Raw genomic sequence first — 22,162 nt, forward strand, 5'->3', positions numbered from 1 at the left:
GAATAGAGTATAATCCATCACATCTTCTGACTGTGGTTCAGTGGCCTAAACATCACATAACAAAACCACATTTGATAGCTTCCTTCTAATTGCAAGACACATAACAAGTACCACCAAACAATGTAATTTGTGACATGTAAGTAGTTTTTCTTAAATTTAAAAAATAATTTAAAAAAATGGAGTTAGTGTGGGTAAGGGCAAAATAAGAAACTAACTCAGCCATTCCAATGCCAAAGGATTTCAAATTTAAGTTGGCTTTTTACTTTTCATTTGAAGTAAGAAATACCCATTCAGCTACAAAGCCAAAATTGAGAGATGATATACTCTGAAAAAAAAATCTTATATTAACATCTAAAATTTGAAAGTTTTATTTTAAAAACTCCTTATTAAGGAAAACTTCAAACATATACAAAAGTAGAATAGTATAAATTAACCCCACTCACTCTCAGGAACCATCACTCAGCTTCATCTATTATCAACTCATGACCAGTTTTACCCCTCCACTTCCACTTCCCCAGAAATCAAGTTATTTCATCTCTAAACATTTCAGTAAAACCTTATAATTTTAACCGATCAGTGTTAGAAGTTGTGGGGTTCTGTGTTTCATTTTTAATTGCTTTTATTTTGGATACCTATGTCAGTGAAAGAGAGGAAACTGGTGTTTATTGAAGACAAGGAGAATAAAAAATCTAGATTTTTTTTTTTTTAGTTCTTCTGTGATTTCTTGTACCTAAATACAGTTACAAAATTTTCTCCTCCTTCCACTGAAGGAGATGGAGCTGGCAAGATATAGTCGTTCAGTTTTAACAAGCATTAATTGAGCACTAGGGACAGGGCTGGGTGCTGGAGATAAAAAATGAGTAAACAAAGATCCTATCTCTAGAATGGGTGAGACAGACACAATAAATATTATAGATAATATCGATATAATATGGAAAATGCTAGGATAATGGTATTCACAGGGTACTTTGGGAAATAGAGAATAAGGCAATTCAGAGGAAATCAGATATTCAAGAAAGGCTTCCAGGAAGAGATGATATCTGAGTAAATGCAAAAGTGCTGTAAATGATTGTTACTATGTCATTATAATAAGTGCAATATGAAAGTTCCTTCAAAGAGATTTCCTTCATTTAGTGAGTTGGGGAATTAGCAGGGAAGCTCCTCAAAGAGTATTAGTCTGTGAAGTGTGTAAAACAACAATAATTTATAAAAACAGCCACTATATCATGTCCTGTGGGGAATACCAAAGGGAAAGGCATGGTCTCAACCCTCAGGAAGGTAGAAATGTAGATGGGGAGAAATTCAGCATGCATTGGAAAACTGCACTATAGAATATCCAATCAAATTAGAGAGTTTAGGGATGAGAAGAGTGGCATGAACTGAAGTATTTGAATAAGAGCTTGGACCAAGGTTTTGAATATAAATTTAACCTAGATCAAAAAAGGAAGACAATCTAGTAAAGAAGATTAAAAGGTAAGTTTTTTTTTTTTTTTTTTTTTTTTGAGACAGAGTCTCGCTCTGTCGCCCAGACTGGAGTGCAGTGGTGCAATCTCGGCTCACTGCAAGCTCCGCCTCCCGGGTTCACGCCATTCTCCTGCCTCAGCCTCTCCGAGTAGCTGGGACTACAGGCGCCCGCCACCACGCCCGGCTAATTTTTTGTATTTTTAGTAGAGACGGGGTTTCACCGTGGTCTCGATCTCCTGACCTCGTGATCCGCCCGCCTCGGCCTCCCAAAGTGCTGGGATTACAAGCGTGAGCCACCGCGCTCGGCCCAAAAGGTAAGTTTCAAGTGGTCAAAGATTCTTTGTCTTTAAGGAGTTATTTCTTCATTCTGTTCATCTTTGGATTGACTGAAGCCAGGTGGGGAAGGTCAAGATCTTTTACCTAAACCTTAAAGAGGTGTGTGTGCATGTGCTTATGTGTAAGCTAGCGTCAGAACATGAAGATTTAATCTAAGAATTTACAATCTATTCTAAGCTATTCCATTAGAATAGTGCACAATGTCAGGCTGCAAATGCAAAGGTCTACTCTGGCAGATAGCTGATTCTTGGGGGAAAAATGAAAAGCAAAGCCCATAAAGTTATAAAAGACACATAAGAAAATTCAATCAACAGTATAGTTTCCAGCTGTCCTTCTGAAATCAATGACACACCATCTACACTATCTTTAATAACAACAACAATAGCGTCAGCTAACACTTATATAGCATCTACTATAAACATGCTTTATATAAGTAATTCATTTAATCCTCAAAGCAGCCTGTCTGGTAGATAGTACAACTTCTCCCATTTTACAGAAGGGGTAACTGAGACACAGAGAGACTAATAATTACTCTTTTCTCAATTCTAGTTATTCAACTTTCACTGGTGAGACTTTAGATCAGAGGTTTAAAAGGCATGTAGGTACACAGTGGATATATGTTGAAATCTATTTTTAATAAACTAGAAAAATTACTTGTATCCTTCGTTGACTTAAGTGAAATGCTGCATGATAGTATATTGGCACAGAACCATAAACATAAATGTCAAATAATCCATGAGCCTAAGAGGCAGAGTTGCAAATAGGAATATGCTCCAGCAATGGCTTGTTTATCAGCAAACCAAACACTAGTCTCTGAATATTTCCCCTGGGATTGAAGAATGCATCTTTTTCACAATAGTTACACAGAGAACAGCATCAAACATATATGACAATAAATGACCATATAATATACAGCAATCAAAGTAGCAATTTGCTATAAGTTTTGTCCCTACTGAACTGTAGAAAAATATTACTCCCCAGGTAGAGGTATTTGCTTTTCTTTCAAACTCTGAAAGCACTTCATATATAGCTAAACTCAGTACTTACGTTATAGTACATTATAATTATTTGTTCATGTAGTGGCCTTCCCTCTAGACTACAAGACCTTGAGTACAGAGTCTGAACTTATTCCTCCTGGGATTTAAAAGCCACCCCTCCATCTAGTAGCATGAAGGTTTACTGGATGAATAAATTAATTAATTATTCGATAGGTGACTTTTAGTAAAATCTAAGGCACTATAAAGCATAATAGACAAGTTAAAAATGTCAAGTTGTAAGGGTTTTGTTATTTTAAGAATAGATTCTAATTTCCCTTGCATTTAAGGCGTTTTCTATACCAGCCCTAATCAACCTTCTTAACCTTATCTTGTCTGTTAGATCCTATATATGAATTATTTTATCTTGCACAAGACCTGCGCTTTCTCACCTCTGTGTTTTAACTCAGTAATCTCCAAAAAGTTTTAGATTATGCAGCTCTCTCAGTATAAAATATTTGGTATGCTTATTTAACATTGTGCTAAAATATATTTATTACCAAGCAAACACAAAAATAGAAGAAAACAGATATTTTAAACAAATGAAGTTTTAATCTTTTCTTCCTCCACACGATGCATTGCTTTGTATGTATCCCACTTTGAAAATAGCTGATTTATATCAAAAGAACAAATCTCATTGCATTTTGTGAGAATTAAATGAATCAATACATATAAAGCACTTATAATGCTTCTGAGAATATAGGAAACACTATACATGCCAACTAATTTCATTACCATCATTATCATCAATGTAGTTTCTTTTGAGTGGAATAATGTCTACATACCTACCTTCTAGCCTCCTTCCTACACGCCAAACTCCTTGAAAGCCAAATGATAAATGTTATCCCTTCAAAGAACTATTTGAATCCATCTCTTAAGGGATTAGGACTTACCGCACTGAAGAAGGTACCAAATCTATAAAGTTTAGCAAGAAGCCATGCTCAGGAAGCCAAAATAAACTAGAACCATTGGTAAAAATTAAAGATGGGTTTATGGAAAATGATGCAAATGCAAAGAGATATGATTATTAGCTCCATGGGAAAGAAAATATAAGAAAAGTAAATATAGCCATAGTGAAATTATCTGACTCTATAATAAACAATGTTTACACGGACCTAATAATATAAATATTGATGACTAACACAAAATTGTTTATTGGTTTTAAGAAGATTAAATCAATATGAAGATGTTCAGTTGATTTTTGAAATGGTAAAATGTGTCATGTGTTTTTATATTTCCACAGTTGTACTTTTACAGCAGTCTCAGCATAAAAGAGATTTCAAGAAGTTTTAACTCTTACCTGTAACACAGCGGCAAATAAATACACTACTATGAAGATTATAGTTAAAGAAGTATGACCACTTTTCATCAAATGAATAGTGTAGAGGAAAATTAAATGTCCAGGAATCACTAAAAGCAGCAGAACTTGAGCAGACTTATTATTTACTCCTGTAATATAAAATGTAAAAGTAATTAAAACAAAATTATATTTTAGTTAATAATAGGTCATAGTTATTAAAATTTGAGGAGTACTTTCTAGTTACTATACTTCATACTATCACATGAAATTTGATTGCCAAAAATAAATTTCAAGTAGTTACAATTCATTTCATTCTCTGAAATTTCCACTATATATGTTAATTAAATGAAAGGTGGTTGATAAAAACTTGCTATGAAGAACATCGGTCACATTTTAATATCTATCATAAAAACAGAGAAAATATAAAGTTCTTAAAGTACAAGAATGTTTTAATTTTATTAATTTCTTTAGACTTCTATCACTGGTATTAAAAGGGTAGCCATTTCTGATCTTCATTCAAAGGTCAATAATCACCACGCACAGTGGCTCACACCTGTAATCCCAGAGCTTTAGGAGGCCAAGGAGGGAGGACTGCTTGAGGCCAGGAGTTCAAGACCAGCCTGGGCAACATAGTGAGACCTCATCTCTACAAAAAATAAAAATAAAAATAAATTAGCCAAGCAAAGTGGCTTGTGCCTGTAGTCCCAGCTACTCAGAAGGCTGATGTGGGAGGATCACCTGAGCCCAGGAGTTTGAGGTGCAGTGAGCTGTGATGGTACCACTACTCTCCAGTCTGGGCAACAGAGCAAAGCCCTGTCTCAACAACAACAAAAAATTTTCTAAAACAAAAGTCAATAATCACACTTATTTTCATCAGGGAAAAAAAATGACAAGAATTGTGAAGTTTAAAATTGTGGTCTTAGTTTTTTGGTAATCACGTGCCTTTGTTTATTGATAGCCACATAAATAATGTACTGTTCCTTGAAATCGAGGTTATCCCTTCTCATCTGGTTTGTTTGAGATCAAATGCCTACATTTAGAAAGGCCAAAATAATAATATAGATAAGATAGTACATCTGCCTCCCCAAGTCACCTGGCAATTATTTTTTTTTGTCTTTCACAAAATAAGGTTTCTCTTTCACAACTAGTAAGCAAAATACCCCAGAAAGAGGCATAAAAGAGAAACATTATACAAATATCCTTAGCAACTGCAGAATTGATACACATGCCTTTTCATTCACTGGGATTAGCTCTCAGAAATAGGAAAGTTGAGCAACTTTCACAAAACACATATTCAATAAATGTTGCCTGCCTATAATCTTACAGAGCAATAGCCCTTGATCTAAAATATGCAAAAATCCATAAGCACATACCTGGACCAAAGAAAGTTCTAAATGGGTAGTAACAACCTTTGGGTTCATCAGGCAATTCTCCTGGAATGCTATGTAAATGGAGGTAGGTAGAAATCCTGCTAGCCTGAATGGCCACCAAATTACCACCAATACCTGAAACACAAGGAAAAACAAAGTAGCAATCCTCATGTTTTAAACAACTTGCATAAATTCAACCAAAAGCAAGCCTCTTCGTGTAAGATTCTGGGTCAATAAAACAAAATAAAGAGTTCTTCTGAAATGTTGATCTATTTAATGTTGAAGTAGACATTCCAAAGGCATAAAATCATTGTTAGATAAAATTAATTCATTATTTTTTCAAACTTGACTGGTACGAAAGCAGACCAGAGCAGGTAATTTTTAAAAGTCATTATCAAAACCAAGATATAAAATTAGGTACCAAGATCCTTCATGTTTATCACCTTAATGACAGGGAAGATAAGCTAGACTTACTCAAATAGATAAGGCTAGAAACTTTTCTTCTCAGCTTACTAAAGAAATTGGTACAGAGCCACTGGAAAAAATACTCATTAGCCTCTCACATACTCTGAGGCAGAAGAGTTGATGCCAGGATGTGAAATAAATTCCAAAGAGTGGTAAGCCCCTCCAAGGTAAGACAGGATATTCAAATTGTTTCTCCTTTTGCAGAGTACAGGAGAAAAAAGTTAAGCCGTAAAAGTGAGTAAGAAGAAAACTGAAAAATTCAAATTCTTAACTGATGAGGGTAGGACTGCCTAAGATTGAGGAAAGGGCAAGAGAATCTCAAACCCCATCCCATGCCTTTCACTAAGAAACATCAGCAACTGACTGTTGGGAGAAAAGCAAGAGCACAGATAGTTAAGCCTTCCAGGCTGCAGGCATACAGCCCTCCACGCTTCACACTAAGCACAGGGTGGCCGGAGCATGCCCATAAGGAAAGTTGAGGTTAGTGGTGTGCAGAGGGTAATGATAATAACCATAAAAAACAAACCCGGTTCAACTGCTGACTAGATTGACTCAATCCTCCATCCTAATGATCTAGCAGAAGAAAAGAACTCCCATTTCTAGGCATAAATAATATTTACCTCAGTCTCCAATGGTCTTGCATGTATAATATCCATCATTCAATTAAAAAATTAAAAGACAGGAAAAAGCAATAAAGAATATAAAGCATTGAAGGAGTTAAGAAGTCATCAGAGCCAGACACAGAGATGAATCAGGTGTTGAAACCATCCAACAAGGAATTTAAAATAATTATAATTAATATGTTAAAGGATCTAGTGGAAAAGATATACAAATATATTAAAAGACAGAGACATAAATTAAAAGTAAAAATATGGAAAAATATCATGCAAACACTAAGGAAAAGAAAGTTAAGAGTGACTATATCAATATCAAGGGGAAAAAAATGGCATTCTAACAGGGAATATTACCAAGGATAAAGATGAACATCGAATAAAGTTTAAGAAGGTCAAGACGGCCAGGAGCAGTGGTTCCCGCCTGTAATCCCAACACTTTGGGGGGCCAAGGTGGGTGGATCACGAGGTCAGGAGATCAAGACCATCCTGGCCAACATGGTGAAACCCCGTCTCTACGAAAAAAAATACAAAAATTAGCTGGGTGTGGTGGCGCGTGCCTGTAATCCCAGCTACCCTGGAGGCTGAGGCAGGCGAATCACTTGAACCCTGGAGTTGGAGGTTGCAGTGAGCTGAGATCACACCACTGCACTCCAGCCTGGCGACAGAGTGAGACTCTGTCTCAAAAAAAAAAAAAAGTCAAGTCTTCAAAATACATCAAGAAGCAAAAACTGATAAATCCGAGAGGAAAAATAGACAAGTCTGTTTTTATACACAGATTTTACCACTGTATCTCATTCATTGAGTACACATATAGTAAGTCCTCACTTAATGTCATTGATAGATTCTTGGAAACAGACTGTAAGTGAAATAACATACAGCAAGTCCTAGAATAGCATAATTCAATGCCGTTATATTATAACATTGATGAGAAAAAAGTTGGTTTTGTTATGTATTGTTTCACCTAAAGTCACAGTTTTAAGAACCTATTAACGATGTTAAATGAGGACTTACTGTATTTTAAAAATCAACAATGATATAGAAGACTTTAATAATACTATCAACCAGTTTAATCTAAATTACATTTGTAGAACATACTACCCAACAACAGCAGAATACATTTCACACGTGCACTCATGGAACATTAATGAAGATAGACCATATTACAGGCCATAAGACAAGTCTCAATAAATTAGAAATGATTGGAACATGCAAAGTATGCTCTCCTTCCATAACAGAAAAGTAAGATATCTGAGGATTCCCCCAAATATCTGGAAAGTAAACAATACATTTCTAAATAACCCATAGTTCAAAGAAGAAAACACAAGGAAATTTGGAAAGTATTTTGAATTTACTACAAATGAAAACATAAAATATTGAGATATGTGGGAGGCACATAAAGCAGTACTTAGCAATTCATAGCATTACTTATATTAGGAAAGAAGAAAGCTTTCATATCAATGATCTAAGGCTCACATCTTCAGAACCAAGAAAAAAAAATTAAACCAAAAGAAAGCATAAGGAGGAAATAAAATAAGAACAGAAATCAATGAAATAGAAAATAAAAACAGCAAAGAAAAATAAATGAAACAAAAAGATGGTTCTTCGAATAGATAAAAAAGAGATAGAAGACACAAATTCCAATATCAAGAATGAAAGAGAAGTCATCACTACAGTGCATGCATTAAAAGGATAATATAGGAATATCATAAACTTTAAAAATACTAAACAATTAGCAAATCAAATCCAGCAAAACATTTAATGTATATCATAACCAAATTTGATTTATCCTAGGAATGCAAGACTGATTTAATAGTTGGAAAGAAATTAAAGCAACTCAGCACATTAACAAATGAATGGAGGAAAAAAATAATATAATTGGATGAATAAATGCAGAATAATTTATAAAATTTTATATTTATCATTAAAAACTCTTAGCAAACCAGGAATCAAGTAGGACTTCTTTAACTTGATAACCACACACACACACACACACACACACACACGAAATCTGAGCTATGACAAAGGAGGAACTGCAAATCAATAAATAGTGCTATAGACTTTTAATAAGTAGTGCTAAGATAATTATTAATATGCCAAAAACCTATGCAATTTGGTCCTCACTCTCATATCATGCACAAAAACAAATTCCACATGATTAAAGACCTCATGCAAAAGAAAAACATATTAAGTTTTAATATGTTTAATATGTTTTAATATGTTTAAGATGATACCGAATGGAATGAAAAGGATTTTTTAACAAAATAGATAAATTACACACCATAAAGGAAAAAGTTGACAAATCTGACTACAGTGTAATTAAAACCTTCGGTTCATCAAAAGACACCGTGGAGAAAGTGGAAAGACAATCCACAGAGTGGAAGAATTTTTTTTCAACACATATAATTGTCAAAGGACTACTATCCAGAATATATAAAGAACTCCTACATGTAGAGATAATCAGTAACTGCAGAAATGCGGATAAAAGCACAATAAATATCATTTCATACTCATCAGATTGGCAAAACCTTTTAGCCTAAAAACATCAACTATTTATAACAACGTGGAGCAATGAGAACTCTTACACAAAGCTAGCAAGAGTGTCAACTGTTATAATCCCTTTTGAAAACATTTTGGCATTGTGTAATAAAGGTGTTGAGGCAAGCGTGGTGGCTCACACCTGTAATCTCAGCCCTTTGGGAAGCCGAGGCAGGAGGATCGCTTGAGCCTAGGAGTTTGAAACTAGCCTGGGCAATATAGTGAGACTTTGCCTCTACTAAAAATAAAAAAATTAGCTGGGTGTGGTGGTGCACACCTGTAGTTGCAGCTACTCAGAAGACTGAGGCAGGAGGATGGCTTGAGCCCAAGAGATTGAGGCTACAGTGAGCTGTGGTCATGCCACTGCACTCCAGTCTGGGTGACAGAATAAGACCCTGTCTTAAGTAAGTAAGTAAGTAAGTAAGTAAGTAAGTAAGTAAATAAATAAATAAATAAATAAATAAATAAATAAAGTTGTTGATAGGCATACCCTACAATCTAGCAATTCCACTCTTAGACAAATACTCAAAGAAATGCCTACATATGTACAACAGTTGGAAGAATGAGCTCTGAAAGAAGTATGAAATCAAGAGAACTTGACATCTTAAATTTATGAAGGACTCTATTTAAATCATACCGAATACACTGGCGCAGGAGATTTCTGAGCAAGAAGAATTAGAGAACAATTGCAACAGGATGTCTGAACCAGGTGCTAAAAGTTGAAAGCTTTGATGATATCAGAGAGAATCAGAAGGCAGCAATCCTCTGGCCAGGTCTATTACCCACTGTTGATCCAAGTTACCTGGAAGCAAAATAGATTTCCCTCCAAAAAAAGTGTGATGAAACTATCTTGTTTTTGTTTTGTTTTTATAATAGGATTATCTTGCTTGTGCTAGATTATTAATTCTTTGCTTAATAATTTAGGACGTAATGTTTAGGATCCAGTTTCTTATTAAGAAAAAACCCAGCCCTAGTAGCCTCCAAATCTAAGCAGTTTAATCTTGGGTATACATAAATATTATACTCAGAAATAAAGATTGAGTAATTTTGTTCAAAGATATTTAGGTCAATATTACCTATATATCACCTATATATTGCTGGAAACCTAGTGAAGTTTTGGCATTCACTGCATTCTAATAATGTTAATTTGTTATTGTGGAATAAGAATTTAGTATTTTTTAATTGCAGAAAAAATGTAAGAATAGAAACAGGAAAAGCATGAGCTTCCCCCCTTCTAAGCTGAGAGGTTGATCACTTTTTGTGCCAATGCACCAAAAATGAAGCAACTTAAACATTATAGTTTTAAGGCTGAAATTATAATGTCTTGATCTTAAACTAAATGTAGCTTCATGATTTCCTCATCACATCTCATTTAGTAAATAAAAAATTCATTAAAGCAAATGTTTAAGATAATTTAAAATGCAGTTCATCATAAAAATGTTTAAAATATGTATCCCAGGGAGTTGTGAAAAAATTTCTAAAGGAAAATAAATTTCTTTAAAAATGTGTTGAAAAGCCACATAGACTAGATAGAATAATTAAGGCACATAAATGCAGAGCTGTGTTCTCTGTAACATTCTGACTGTGGCTCAAACTATGTGGGTTTTTCTGAAAACCACCTCAGTCACTTGCTATGACATCACCGATATTTAACTTCTTACAGCTTCAATTTTCTAATCTGAAAATAAGGATAATTTAATATCTATCTCATAAGGATGCTGAGAGAATTAAATAAAATAATGCATATATGAAAGATGCTTAGCACAGTTTCTGGACATGGTAAAGGCTCAAAAAATGTTAAATATTATTGTTGTTATCAACAATAAATTTATGTAAATAATGTGATTCTGACTTGGCATTTTCTTAATTGTAGGTCCTGACATTTTCTGGAGAATTCATTGGTCAGAGGATGTCCAGAAACTGTATTGCTTTTCAATTCACAGACTATTTTGTTTTAAAACATATATATATGAAAGAGAATAAATCATTTGGTGCCCATTCTATTTATTTATTCATTTATTTTTATTTTTAGAGACAGGGTCTTGTTCTGTCTCACAGGCTGGAGTGCAGTTGTGTCATTATGGCTCACTGCAACGTTGAACTCCTGAGCTCAAGTGATCCTCCTGCCTTAGCCCCCAGTGTAGCTGGGACGACAGGTATGCATCACCATGCCTAGCTAATTAAAAAAATTTTTTTTTTAGAGATGGGGTCTCACTATGTTGCCCAGGCTGGTCTTGAACTCCTGGGCTCAAGCGATCCTCCTGCCTAGGCCTCCCAAAACACTGGGATTCAGACATGAGCCACCAAGCTTGGCTAGCACCCATATTTTAAACAATCAATTCAACTGCCTTCTGTTTATTCAATGAATTTTCCACTAGAAGTTAGAGGTGACTATCTTTTTAAAGTCTGGATTTTCTAAATCTGAACTCACTTTCTAAAGAAAAGAATAGAGACTGGTCCAATGGTAGTGGGTTATCAGAACTTACTCACATTAATGTTGCTAAAGTTGACATACGACTATCCACTGCTAAACTCACTGACATTAAAAAATAAATAAATAAACAAACAATTAGAACATCGAATAATTAGCATGTATGGGTACTCATCTGATAATAGCATATAAACAAGGCCAGTAGCTTATACCTCGAAGTGAAGGTAAATGAAAATGTCTCAGAAATTGAAAGCGGCAAGAGTATTTAACTACATAATGCAAGCATTTTCACAAAAAGTTACTGGGTAAACCAATAAGGGGTAAACTAGCAAAAACAGCTTTGTAATCTTTCTCTTTATAGTCACTCAAAAGGAAAAGAATCTAATATCAAAAATTATACTTAATGCAAAGCAGAAGATTACATTCAGATACGTTTTTCAATGATGGATATTTTCCATAGGAATGCATAAATTGCATTCCTCTTCAGTTATTCTGGGGATTCTCTTGGGGGTAATGTTTTACGTGGTATTTTATTGGATATGGAATGCTTCAAGGCAAACACAGAAAGCATCTGCTATTAAGCCAAAGTATATCTATTCTACAACTGCAACTTCTCTTGAGTTTGAAACAAAAAGCTACTAATGATTAATTGTAGCTCTCTTCTAAAACCCACAAATTTGTTGGTAAAACTTTATAAAACTACTTTTATCATTTCTTTGTTACCATGTAACAGACTAAGATAATGACAATAAATATAAACAAAGTCTTATAAATACACAGTTTATCACCTTATCACACTGTAGTCCAGGAAACACAGACATAACTGATGTTATAATTGTACCAAACTAAAAAGAAAATGAATGAGAGACTTCAGAAAGACACTGATATCATTTTTCCAGATAAGGTGAATAAAATTTTTAAGTAAACAACATAATTATTGAAGGGGCTAATTAAAGTTTTAACCTCTCATGGTTTCATCATGATCATTGGTTACATTTTTAAACTATAACAAAATTATTACCTTAGAATAGTTTTCTTTAATGTCAAAAAATGCTTTCTTGCTATAATGACATACACTATGTTTCTACTAAAAGCTAGTCTGTCAACATATCTTTTACATTATTTAAATTCTTCAGAGACTAATTGCACTATTAAAGCCAGTGGAGAGCATCTAAGGATAGTCTCACACAAATTAAAAACATTAGTAAAAACAACTTGTCAATATACTAAATAATATGCGAGATTCCTCAGTATCCACAAGACAGAATTTTAAGTGCCTAATGCTTGAATAAGCTCAGTTGATGAAATAAAGTTTGAAAGTAGGAAGAAATTATCAGTAGGTTCATCTAGGGACTGTTTTAAAAACCCAAATTTATGTTTTGTTAAATTTAGAAATATGTATGTTTCCAGTAAATGTTTAGCACTAACGTCATGGAATATATTTCAAATTCTGTCAAGAATTCCTTTGCACATTCCAAACGGAACCCAAAGCAAAAGTTCATTTTCTTAAGAAATAAATCTTTATAATCAACAGCGTTAATAAGTCTGGCCACTTCCTATATCCCTACCTGTTTTCTCCATCTCTATGTACCTCTGCATTTTCACCTATCCTCCTCTCAAGACTTATCAGAACTCACATGCAGAAATTACTTTTTTAGTTTCAAGAAATGCAAGAAGATGGAGGAGAAATATCTTCCATTTTTTTCATATTTTTAAGAAGAAATACATTGGAACACCCTTTTAGTGAAGAGCTTTTTATTTAAACAAGGGTAGGTGTATTTACCTCCCTAGTCCCCAATCCATTACCTTTACCATTTCCTTCCCACTTGTAGACAAGGTGGTAAATGGCTGACGAACTCTCTAAATTTTCTACTTCCTTTACCATAGATCATGCATTATTTTTTAAATAAATTATGTACTTATTTAGAGACAGGGTCCTGCTCTGTTGCCTAGGTTGGAATGCAGTGGTGCAATCACGGCTCACCGCATCCTTGATCTCCTGGACTCAAGTGATCCTCCCACCTCAGCCTCCCAAGTAGATAGGACTACGGGTGCATGCCACCATGCCTGGCTGATTTTTTTTTTTTTTTTTTTTTTAGTAGAAATGAGGTCTCACTATGTTGCCTTGGCTGGTCTCAAACTCCTGAGCTCACACAATCCCACCTTCTTGGCCTCCCAAAGTGCTGGGCTTATAGAAGTGAGCCAGTGTGCTCAGCCTCGATTATACATTCTTAACAGAGGTGAAAGAAAACTGGTTCTTGAGGGGAGAAAAAATATCACTCACTTTATTTATAAAGTCCATTTACACATACAGTACACAAATGGATAAACAGTAGATGTGCAATATGAAAATTTCATGGGTAGGTATATTTAGAAAAAAAAATTTATTCAAATGGCTCCTTCAAAAGGTGATGATGAAAATAAAAGATTGAAAAACACCGCCGGCTGGGCGCGGTGGCTCACGCCTGTAATCCCAGCACTTTGGGAGGCCGAGGCGGGTGGATCACGAGGTCAGGAGATCGAGACCATCCTGGCTAACACGGTGAAACCCCATCTCTACTAAAGACACAAAAAATTAGCCGGGCATGGTGGCGGGCGCCTGTAGTCCCAGCTACTCGGGAGGCTGAGGCAGGAGAATGGCATGAACCTGGGAGGCGGAGCTTGCAGTGAGCCGAGATCACGCCACTGCAGTCCAGCCTGGGCGAAAAGAGCCAGACTCTATCTCAAAAAAAAAAACAAACAACAACAACAACAACAACAACAAAAAACACCACCTTAGATCAGAAATTCCCAACCAGTGTGCCTCAGATGCGTTACAGCTGTGTCAAGATACTATCCTCCAAGCTCTTGGCATGGCTGCAGTGCCAAATCAGGTACCCCTGGTTACAAATGGCTGTCTTCTTCACCCTAGGGTGCCATCCAAATATTATTAATTTTTATGTGTGCCACGACATGAGAAAGATTAGAAAACACTGCCCTAGAGAAATGAATTTCTCTACTTTCTTGGGACAACTGAGGCTGTCAGTTGTAAGGCCCTTCATCTTAGTCTCTATCCCCTAGCCCATATCTGTGTATTTCCACCTGTCTTTCTTCAGGACTCCTTTTCTTACCACATTGAGATAAGGGGTTATCCTTTCTTTCCAAGGCTACTGTGCAGCCCATCGTTTCATGGGCCTTGCTCCCTCATTCTTCACCATCTCTCATGCATCCTTGATCTTTCCCTCTCTATTACTCCTTTGCCTCCTTGCCAACAAACGTACCCACATGTCTCTTCTCTTGGAAAAAGTTCCTCATCTGGACTTCTAAGTGTCATTCTAATTCTTTTCTTTTCATTGTCAATTATTTAATATGAAGTCTAAAAGTGCTACTTCTCAGATGTTTATTGTTTTATACTATTTAATAAATGCAAAAATAATATTTATAAAACATATGTAAGTTACAAAAACTTATACTACAAAAAAACACCAATGTACCCACCACCCAGTTTAAGAAAAGGAATTCATTATCTTTAGACTTGTAGTGCCCTCTGTACTCTTCCCTAATCTCATATCCTTCCTTCGCTATCAGAGTGACTATGTTTGTGTTTTTTATTCTCTTGCTTTTCTCTGTGTTATTACTACATACATGTATATTCCTAAATACTATATAATTTGGTTTTACATATTCTTGAATGTTACATAAATGGAATAACTTATCATACAAGTTTCTGAGATTCATCCTTGCTCTTCTGGGACACGTAATTAATCCATTTTATTGTTAATAACATTCTATTGTAAGACTGTACTTTCATTTATCTAGTCTGCTACTCAACAAAACTGAACTCTCAAATGACTTCCTGATCATTGAATAAATAGTCCGTCTTGAATCCTTCTTGGCTACAATAACATAGCTTTCATCCTCCTTCTAACCAATGCATCTTGAATTCAGAAGCTATTTCAAGAGCAGATAAAAATAGAGACGATAAGGGAGAGGAAGTATGTGATTGGGGATGTCTTGTTTGGGACACTGGGTAGCTAACACCACTAACTGACACAGGAAACACCGAAGGTTTTCCAAACAGGTTTGCGGGGAATAGGATGAGTTCAGTTAGAAGCTTTAGATGTTCCATGTAGAAATATCCAATTTAAAGTATGGATCTAGAAAGGAACAGATGTGTCAAGACTAGGGATAAAGCCATGAAATGAAGCCGTATGACAAGGACAAGTTGTTCTCAAACTTTTGCATGTATCAAAATCAATTGATGAGTTCTACCTCTGAGCTGCTGATTCAGGCTTAAGAATCTGCATTTCTAATAAGATCCCAAGTGATATTGCTGGTCTGGGGACCACACTTCGAAAATCTCTTGATGAGACAATATTGCCCATAAAGAAGGTGAAAACTAAGAATAGAAGCTCAAGAGCAGGGTCTTGAAGAATACAAAGAGGTAGGTAGAAAGAAGGAACCAGTGAAGGAAAATGAAAAAGAATTTTCAGAGAAGGGATGAGAATGGTAGAATTGCAAAAAGGGTATAGTAAATAGTATTAAACAACTGAATAGAATGAAGACTGAAAATAAGTTACTGGATAAAGTAATTAGGAGGTCACTGGAGAGCTTAGTGAAAGCAGTTTTGTAGAGTGAGAAGGAAGAAAAATATTATAATGAGTTGAAAAAATACAGACTACACTTGGGAAAGTTTGATTGTAGAGAGTAGGAGAGAACAGAAGCTTGAGAAAGCAGAGCACTATGGGAAAGGTGACTTGGGATAAAAGACTTGTGCACATTTGTAAGCTAAAGGGAAAAGATGTAAGAGAGGAAGACATGGGAGATACCGGAAAAGTTAAAATAATTGATGGAGTAAGGCTCCCGTTGGAGTTGTAATGGAATAGTATCCAGGGCACAGGTCAACTAGTCGATCCTGGGCAAAAGAATCAGCTCTTCTGAGATAGGGGTGAAAGAAGTTAAAAATAGACATTGTTAGAGATAAGAACAGAGGTGAAGGGAAAGGAAAGAGAGCACGCTGTGAGACACATGCCTAAAGCCTCTATTTTCTCTGTAAGCCTGCCCTACAACAAACATTAAAAGAATTTCTTCAGGCAGAAGCAAAATAATACCAGATAAACCCTGGATCTACACAAAGGAAAGAGTGCTGGAAATACAACTTTATATGATAAAATATAAAAGATACATTTTTTCATTTTTAGCCTCTTTTTAAAAATAACTGAAGCAAAAAATAATAGTGTATTAGAGGATTTACTACAAAGTAAAATGTATTTCAAAAAAGAGCACATAAGAAAGAGGAGTGGTAATTCAAGTATAGTGACATAAGCTTCTTATCCTATATGTAAAGTGGTTTATTATTGTTTGAAAGTAGACTGTGATAAAAAAGATATAAGCCCTAGATCAATGGTTCTCAAAGTGTGGTCTAGGGGGTCTGAGGAAGGTTAGATCTAGAAATCCCAACACCTAGCTAACAGAAGTACCAGAAAGAGAGACTCAAGTTTATGTTAGCATGATAAAGGCTTTAAGAACTCCCGTAGTAGGATGTGGAGAAATAGGAACACTTTTACACTGTTGGTGGGAGTGTAAACTAGTTCAACCATTGTGGAAGATAGTGTGGCCATTGTTCAACCATCTAGAACTAGAAATATCATTTGACCCAGCCATCCCATTACTGGGTATATACCCAAAGGATTACAAACCATGCTGCTATAAAAACACATGCACATGTATGTTTATTGCGGCACTACTCACAATAGCAAAGATTTGGAACCAACCCAAATGTCCATCAATGATAGACTGGATTAAGAAAATGTGGCACATATACACCATGGAATACTATGCAGCCATAAAAAGGATGAGTTCATGTCCTTTGTAGGGACATGGATGAAGCTGGAAACCATCATTCTCAGCAAACTATCGCAAGGACAAAAAAACAAACACTGCATGTTCTCACTCAAAGGTGGGAATTGAACAATGAGAATATTTGGACACAGGAAGGGGAATATCACACACTGGGGCCTGTTGTGGGGTGGGGGGAGGGGGAAGGGACAGCATTAGGAGATATACCTAATGTAAATGACGAGTTAACGGGCGCAGCACACCAACATGGTGCATGTATACATATGTAACAAAACTGCACGTTGTACACAGGTACCCTAGAACTTAAAGTATAATTTAAAAAAATTAAAAAAAAGAATTAACAACAAAAAAGAAATCCCGTAGCAAACAAGTTTGTTTAACTTAATGTTTACCAAATTTGATTGACCACAGAACTCACTTTTCAAGTTATACTTATTAACATCTCACAGAACTAGTGTTACCACAAAATATATTTTGGAAAATGCCACTAGTTCTGAAAGACATTAATAAATATTAAAAGATATCCTATTCACAATATGAACACAGATATGCCTTAAACAATGTATGCATTCTTGTAGCTAATAAAACAAATTAGTAGCTGCATATTTTGAGAAAAAAAATCACAGGCTTTAGAACAGACCCGATCTGGGTTTCAATCGTGATTCACCACTTACAAGATAAGAGATCTTAGACAATCTACTGATCTTATTGTGAGGATTATATGACATAACATGTATAAAAAAAACCTGTAAGTTACCTGGTACATAGTGGTAGGTATTCACTAAATAGCAGATGATAATAATGATGAAGATAAACAAGGGTCCTTTAAATAGTACATTCCCCAACACATTTTAAATGAAATTCAATTCTCAAAAGTTCCATCTTATTTGAGGAACATACAGTAAACCATCTCTATTAATGTTTTTTAAAGAGTGGAAGTATAAGCTCATTGTGTACCACCATGCCCAGCTAATTTTTATATTTTTTGTGCAGAGAGGGTTTGGTTGTGTTGCCCAGGCTGATCTCAAACTTATGAGCTCAAGTGATCCACCTGCCTTGGCCTCCCAAAGTGCTGATAGCCAACTAACAGGTTTACTTACTGAGATACTAAAAATATATTACTATGAATATCGCGCAATGCCACGGCACAGACATCCAAGGAGAGCATTTCAGTGAAGCTCTAGAATTGTTTCTTATGTAAGGTAAAACAACTGAAATATGCATTAAAGCCTTATAATAAAAGGGTTATTGTAATTTAAGTTAAATTTCTTACTGAAATGTTGTTTAATATAGCTCTAACAGTCATTATGAGTAATGTTTATGCTAATGAACTCATCCATTAATATTCACAGAAGAGGATCTGAAGAGGTGGGAGGAAAGCAGTAGTTATTCCAGGCAGTGAAAATTAGATGAATCTTTGTAGGGACAATATAAAAACCTAGTTAGAATGATAATGAAAAAATTGTGCGTGTCTTTGGGAAACAATGAGTCCAACCATGTACAGAGGGCCTTGAAAGCTAGGTGGAAGAATTCAAATTTGATTTGATAGGCAGGGAAAAAAACCACTGTTAAATTCATCATCTTAGGACCCATGTAATAAAAAAAATGTTTAAGAATGACTAGGCTATTAGTGACACTTAATTTGCATCAAATAGAGAGTGAGTCAGGAAGCCTACTTTATTACTTGAATGATGGCTATATTGAGACATTAGGCTACGAGAGTAAGACATGCTTATTATATAAATAAATGACTGAGCAAGTGAACTGTGTTAAAGGGCAAGTAGACAATGGCTTGGTCATTTTTCAGTCAAAGAGGATGAAGGACCAGGTTGAAATAGATGGTCCCACAATTTTATGTGTGGGTGATGGGGAGAATGGTGGCACGAAGAGAGAGACCTATAGGGAAAATTTGTTTATTGATATTCTAAAGGGATATAAAAATTAAAATATTCAGTAGAAATTTTAGATATGAAATTAGATTTTGAAGAACTTGCCTTTATATGTCACATATATTTTTTACATATATACATTTTTTTTGAGACAAGGTCTTGCTCTGTTGCCCAGGCTGGAGTTCAGTGGCTCGATCTTGGCTCACTGCAAACTCTGCCTCCCTCCCAGGCTCAGAAGGTCCTCTTGCTTCAGCCTCCTAAGTAGCTGGGACTACAGGCGTGTACCACCATGCCTGGCTAATTTTTATATTTTTTGTACAGGCAGGGTTTGGTCATATTGCCCAGGCTGGTCTCAAACTCATGAGCTCAAGCGATCCACTTGCCTTGGCCTCGCAAAGTGCTGGGATTACAGGGATGAGCCACCGTGCCCGACTGACATATTTTCTTTTTACATAGATATGCAAAGTAAATTACATTAAATATGTAGTATATCCTGGGACATGTTTTTCCCCAAGTAGAATTACTTTTTAAATTATATTGGTCTAGGCTATACTTAAAATTTACTTTAGAGTTGAACAATGAGAACACATGGACACAGGGAGAACATCACACACTGGGGCCTGTCAGGTGGGGGGCAAGGGGAGGGAGAGCATTAGGACAAATAACTCATGCATGCGGGGCTTAAAAACTAGATGATGGGTTGATAGGTGCAGCAAACCACCATGGCACATGTATACCTATGTAACAAACCTGCACGTTCTGCACATGTATCCCAGAACTTAAAGTAAAAAAAAAACAAAAAACAAAAAAATACACTTTAATGACAGTTACCCCAGAAGCTGGTAGACTGGATTAAAATGATTATTAAATGTAACTCATATATAAATGTCTGTGAATTTAAGTATTATAATTCCCATTTCATAGAAAACAAAAAAATATATGACAGATTTTTAAAGGGATCAGCTGAGGACCAATAGATTTTTCTCTTCTATTTTTTTTTTAAAGACAAGGTCTCACTCTGTTTCCCAGGCTAGCATGCATGGCTTATTGTAGCCTCTAACTCCTGGGCTCAAGCAATCCTCCTGCCTTAGCCTCCTGAGGACACACCTGGGACTACAGGTATGTGCCACCACATCTGGCTAATTTTTGAATTTTTTATAGAGATGGGGGGTCTCACTACGTTGCCCTGGCCTCAAACTCCTAACCTCAAGCGACCCTCCTACCTAGGCCTCCCAAAGCACTGGGATTGCAGTCATAAGCCACTGTGCCTACCCCAGAATTTAATGAACTGAATGGACTTAAGCAATGTTTAAACCCAGCTGTCTCTAATTTACCCACAAAATTTGACAAAAGGAACAACAAAACAATATACGATAGCCAATAATCCCAATGTAAATAATAAAATCTGAAATATATTTTGCCACATTAATCTTAAGTCAGGTATACCTGACTCTCAAACTAGTAGTTCATGATAAGATCAAGAAAGATTACTTTTCAGAAATGTATTCTGCCTATTGAGACCTGGGAATGTAATTTTCACTGTGAGCAACAACTTGGGGTTGGAGGCAGAATGGTTGGGATGGGAGGACAGACCTATTGAATCTGAGCCCTAAGACTTCTAATAGTACCTAAGAGTATACGAAGATTTGATATTATCATGAAACAGTATATCTAATTCTTACCATTAATAACTGGCGTGTAAACAACAATCCCAACCAAGTTTGGGTCAGATACAGTTGTGTCCAGAATAAGGCCCCCAATGCTGAAAGAGATAAAATTATATAATTTAGAGAAGAGGGAAGAGAACATACTTGAAGTTATTCTGTACATACAGACACCCCTCCTTTTTAAAATAAAATATTCACACATTTTAAAAATAGAGCAAAAAGAAAAATATTCAAAGTAAAAATCAATGTCAACAGTAAAATGTTGAAAATAAAACATGGCATAAGCTCTAGCCCCAAATTTCAGAATTCTGATGTCTAAGATATGCTACTTGTGAAAAGAAAAAGCATACGCTTTAAGTGCATTAAAATGTCTTGAACAGTATACAAGAAATTATTAACCATGTCTATTTCTGGGGGTGAGGGTGATGGGGACTGACGGTCATCTTATATCCTTCTGTGCTTATTAATTTTTTAAAACCATGCCATTGATCACTCTTATAATTTAAAAAATAATTTAAAAAAGAGTATGTTTTCATATTTGAAATAAACAAGGCATAAATGAGGTTATTTTTATTGTGTTAAAACTAGATATTGTTAGGATGTGTCTTATTACTGGCAAATTAAAATAATGAGTTATAGCCACAGAAAGAGCTGATCCTGAGAACAGAAATCTGGAAAAGTAACATATCGTTATATGGTAGCAAGCCATACACTCTCAATGTGTCAGTGGAACTTGGAGATTTTTCTAAGTTTCCAAGGCCATTATCAACTGGTTAACATCAGTTTCTGGGTCTGTGTAGTATAAAACATTGCCAGTCCTAATATTCCATGGGATCCTGTGCCCAAATCTTCCAGGAAAATGCCATCCACATTACAACAAAATGAACTACATGCTGTCACAGAATGGGATTGATTGTCAAAATATCAGATCAAATGTTCTTACCCAATAGTTAACATTAGAAAATTATCAAATCTTTATTATTTTAATTCTTTAGTAAAATAAAGGAATTATGCCTTAATAGGCCTAAACTGTGGGCGTTCTCATTAAAGAGGTACACTGTAGAGCCCCAAAATAGTTCTTAGAAATATTTTAACATTTTAAGCCCTAATTAAAAGAATAAAGTACATATTTCAAGAACAAACTAGTTCTGAGTCAAAAAATAAACCTCCCTGACAAAATATATAGATCATGTGGTGGATATAACAATTGCTAAAAGTA

General features: G+C 35.4%; 1 protein-coding gene across 8 annotated transcripts in view; it reads right to left on the reverse strand.

Annotated features, from left to right (window-relative positions):
- Positions 1-22,162, reverse strand: part of SLC41A2 (solute carrier family 41 member 2) — a 160,241-nt gene that overhangs the window by 39,558 nt on the left and 98,521 nt on the right. For all 8 annotated transcript variants that reach the window (XM_063615192.1, XM_055235468.2, XM_055235469.2 and 5 more), the window contains 3 exons: positions 20,959-21,038; positions 5,508-5,639; positions 4,135-4,283 (listed from right to left, as the gene is read on the reverse strand). In XM_063615192.1, coding sequence (XP_063471262.1) covers positions 4,135-4,283; positions 5,508-5,639; positions 20,959-21,038 — 361 coding nt within the window. The remainder of the gene's footprint in view (positions 1-4,134; positions 4,284-5,507; positions 5,640-20,958; positions 21,039-22,162) is intronic.

The sequence above is a fragment of the Symphalangus syndactylus genome, chromosome 13 (genome assembly GCF_028878055.3).
Source record: "Symphalangus syndactylus isolate Jambi chromosome 13, NHGRI_mSymSyn1-v2.1_pri, whole genome shotgun sequence".
NCBI classification, from domain to species: Eukaryota; Metazoa; Chordata; class Mammalia; order Primates; family Hylobatidae; genus Symphalangus; species Symphalangus syndactylus.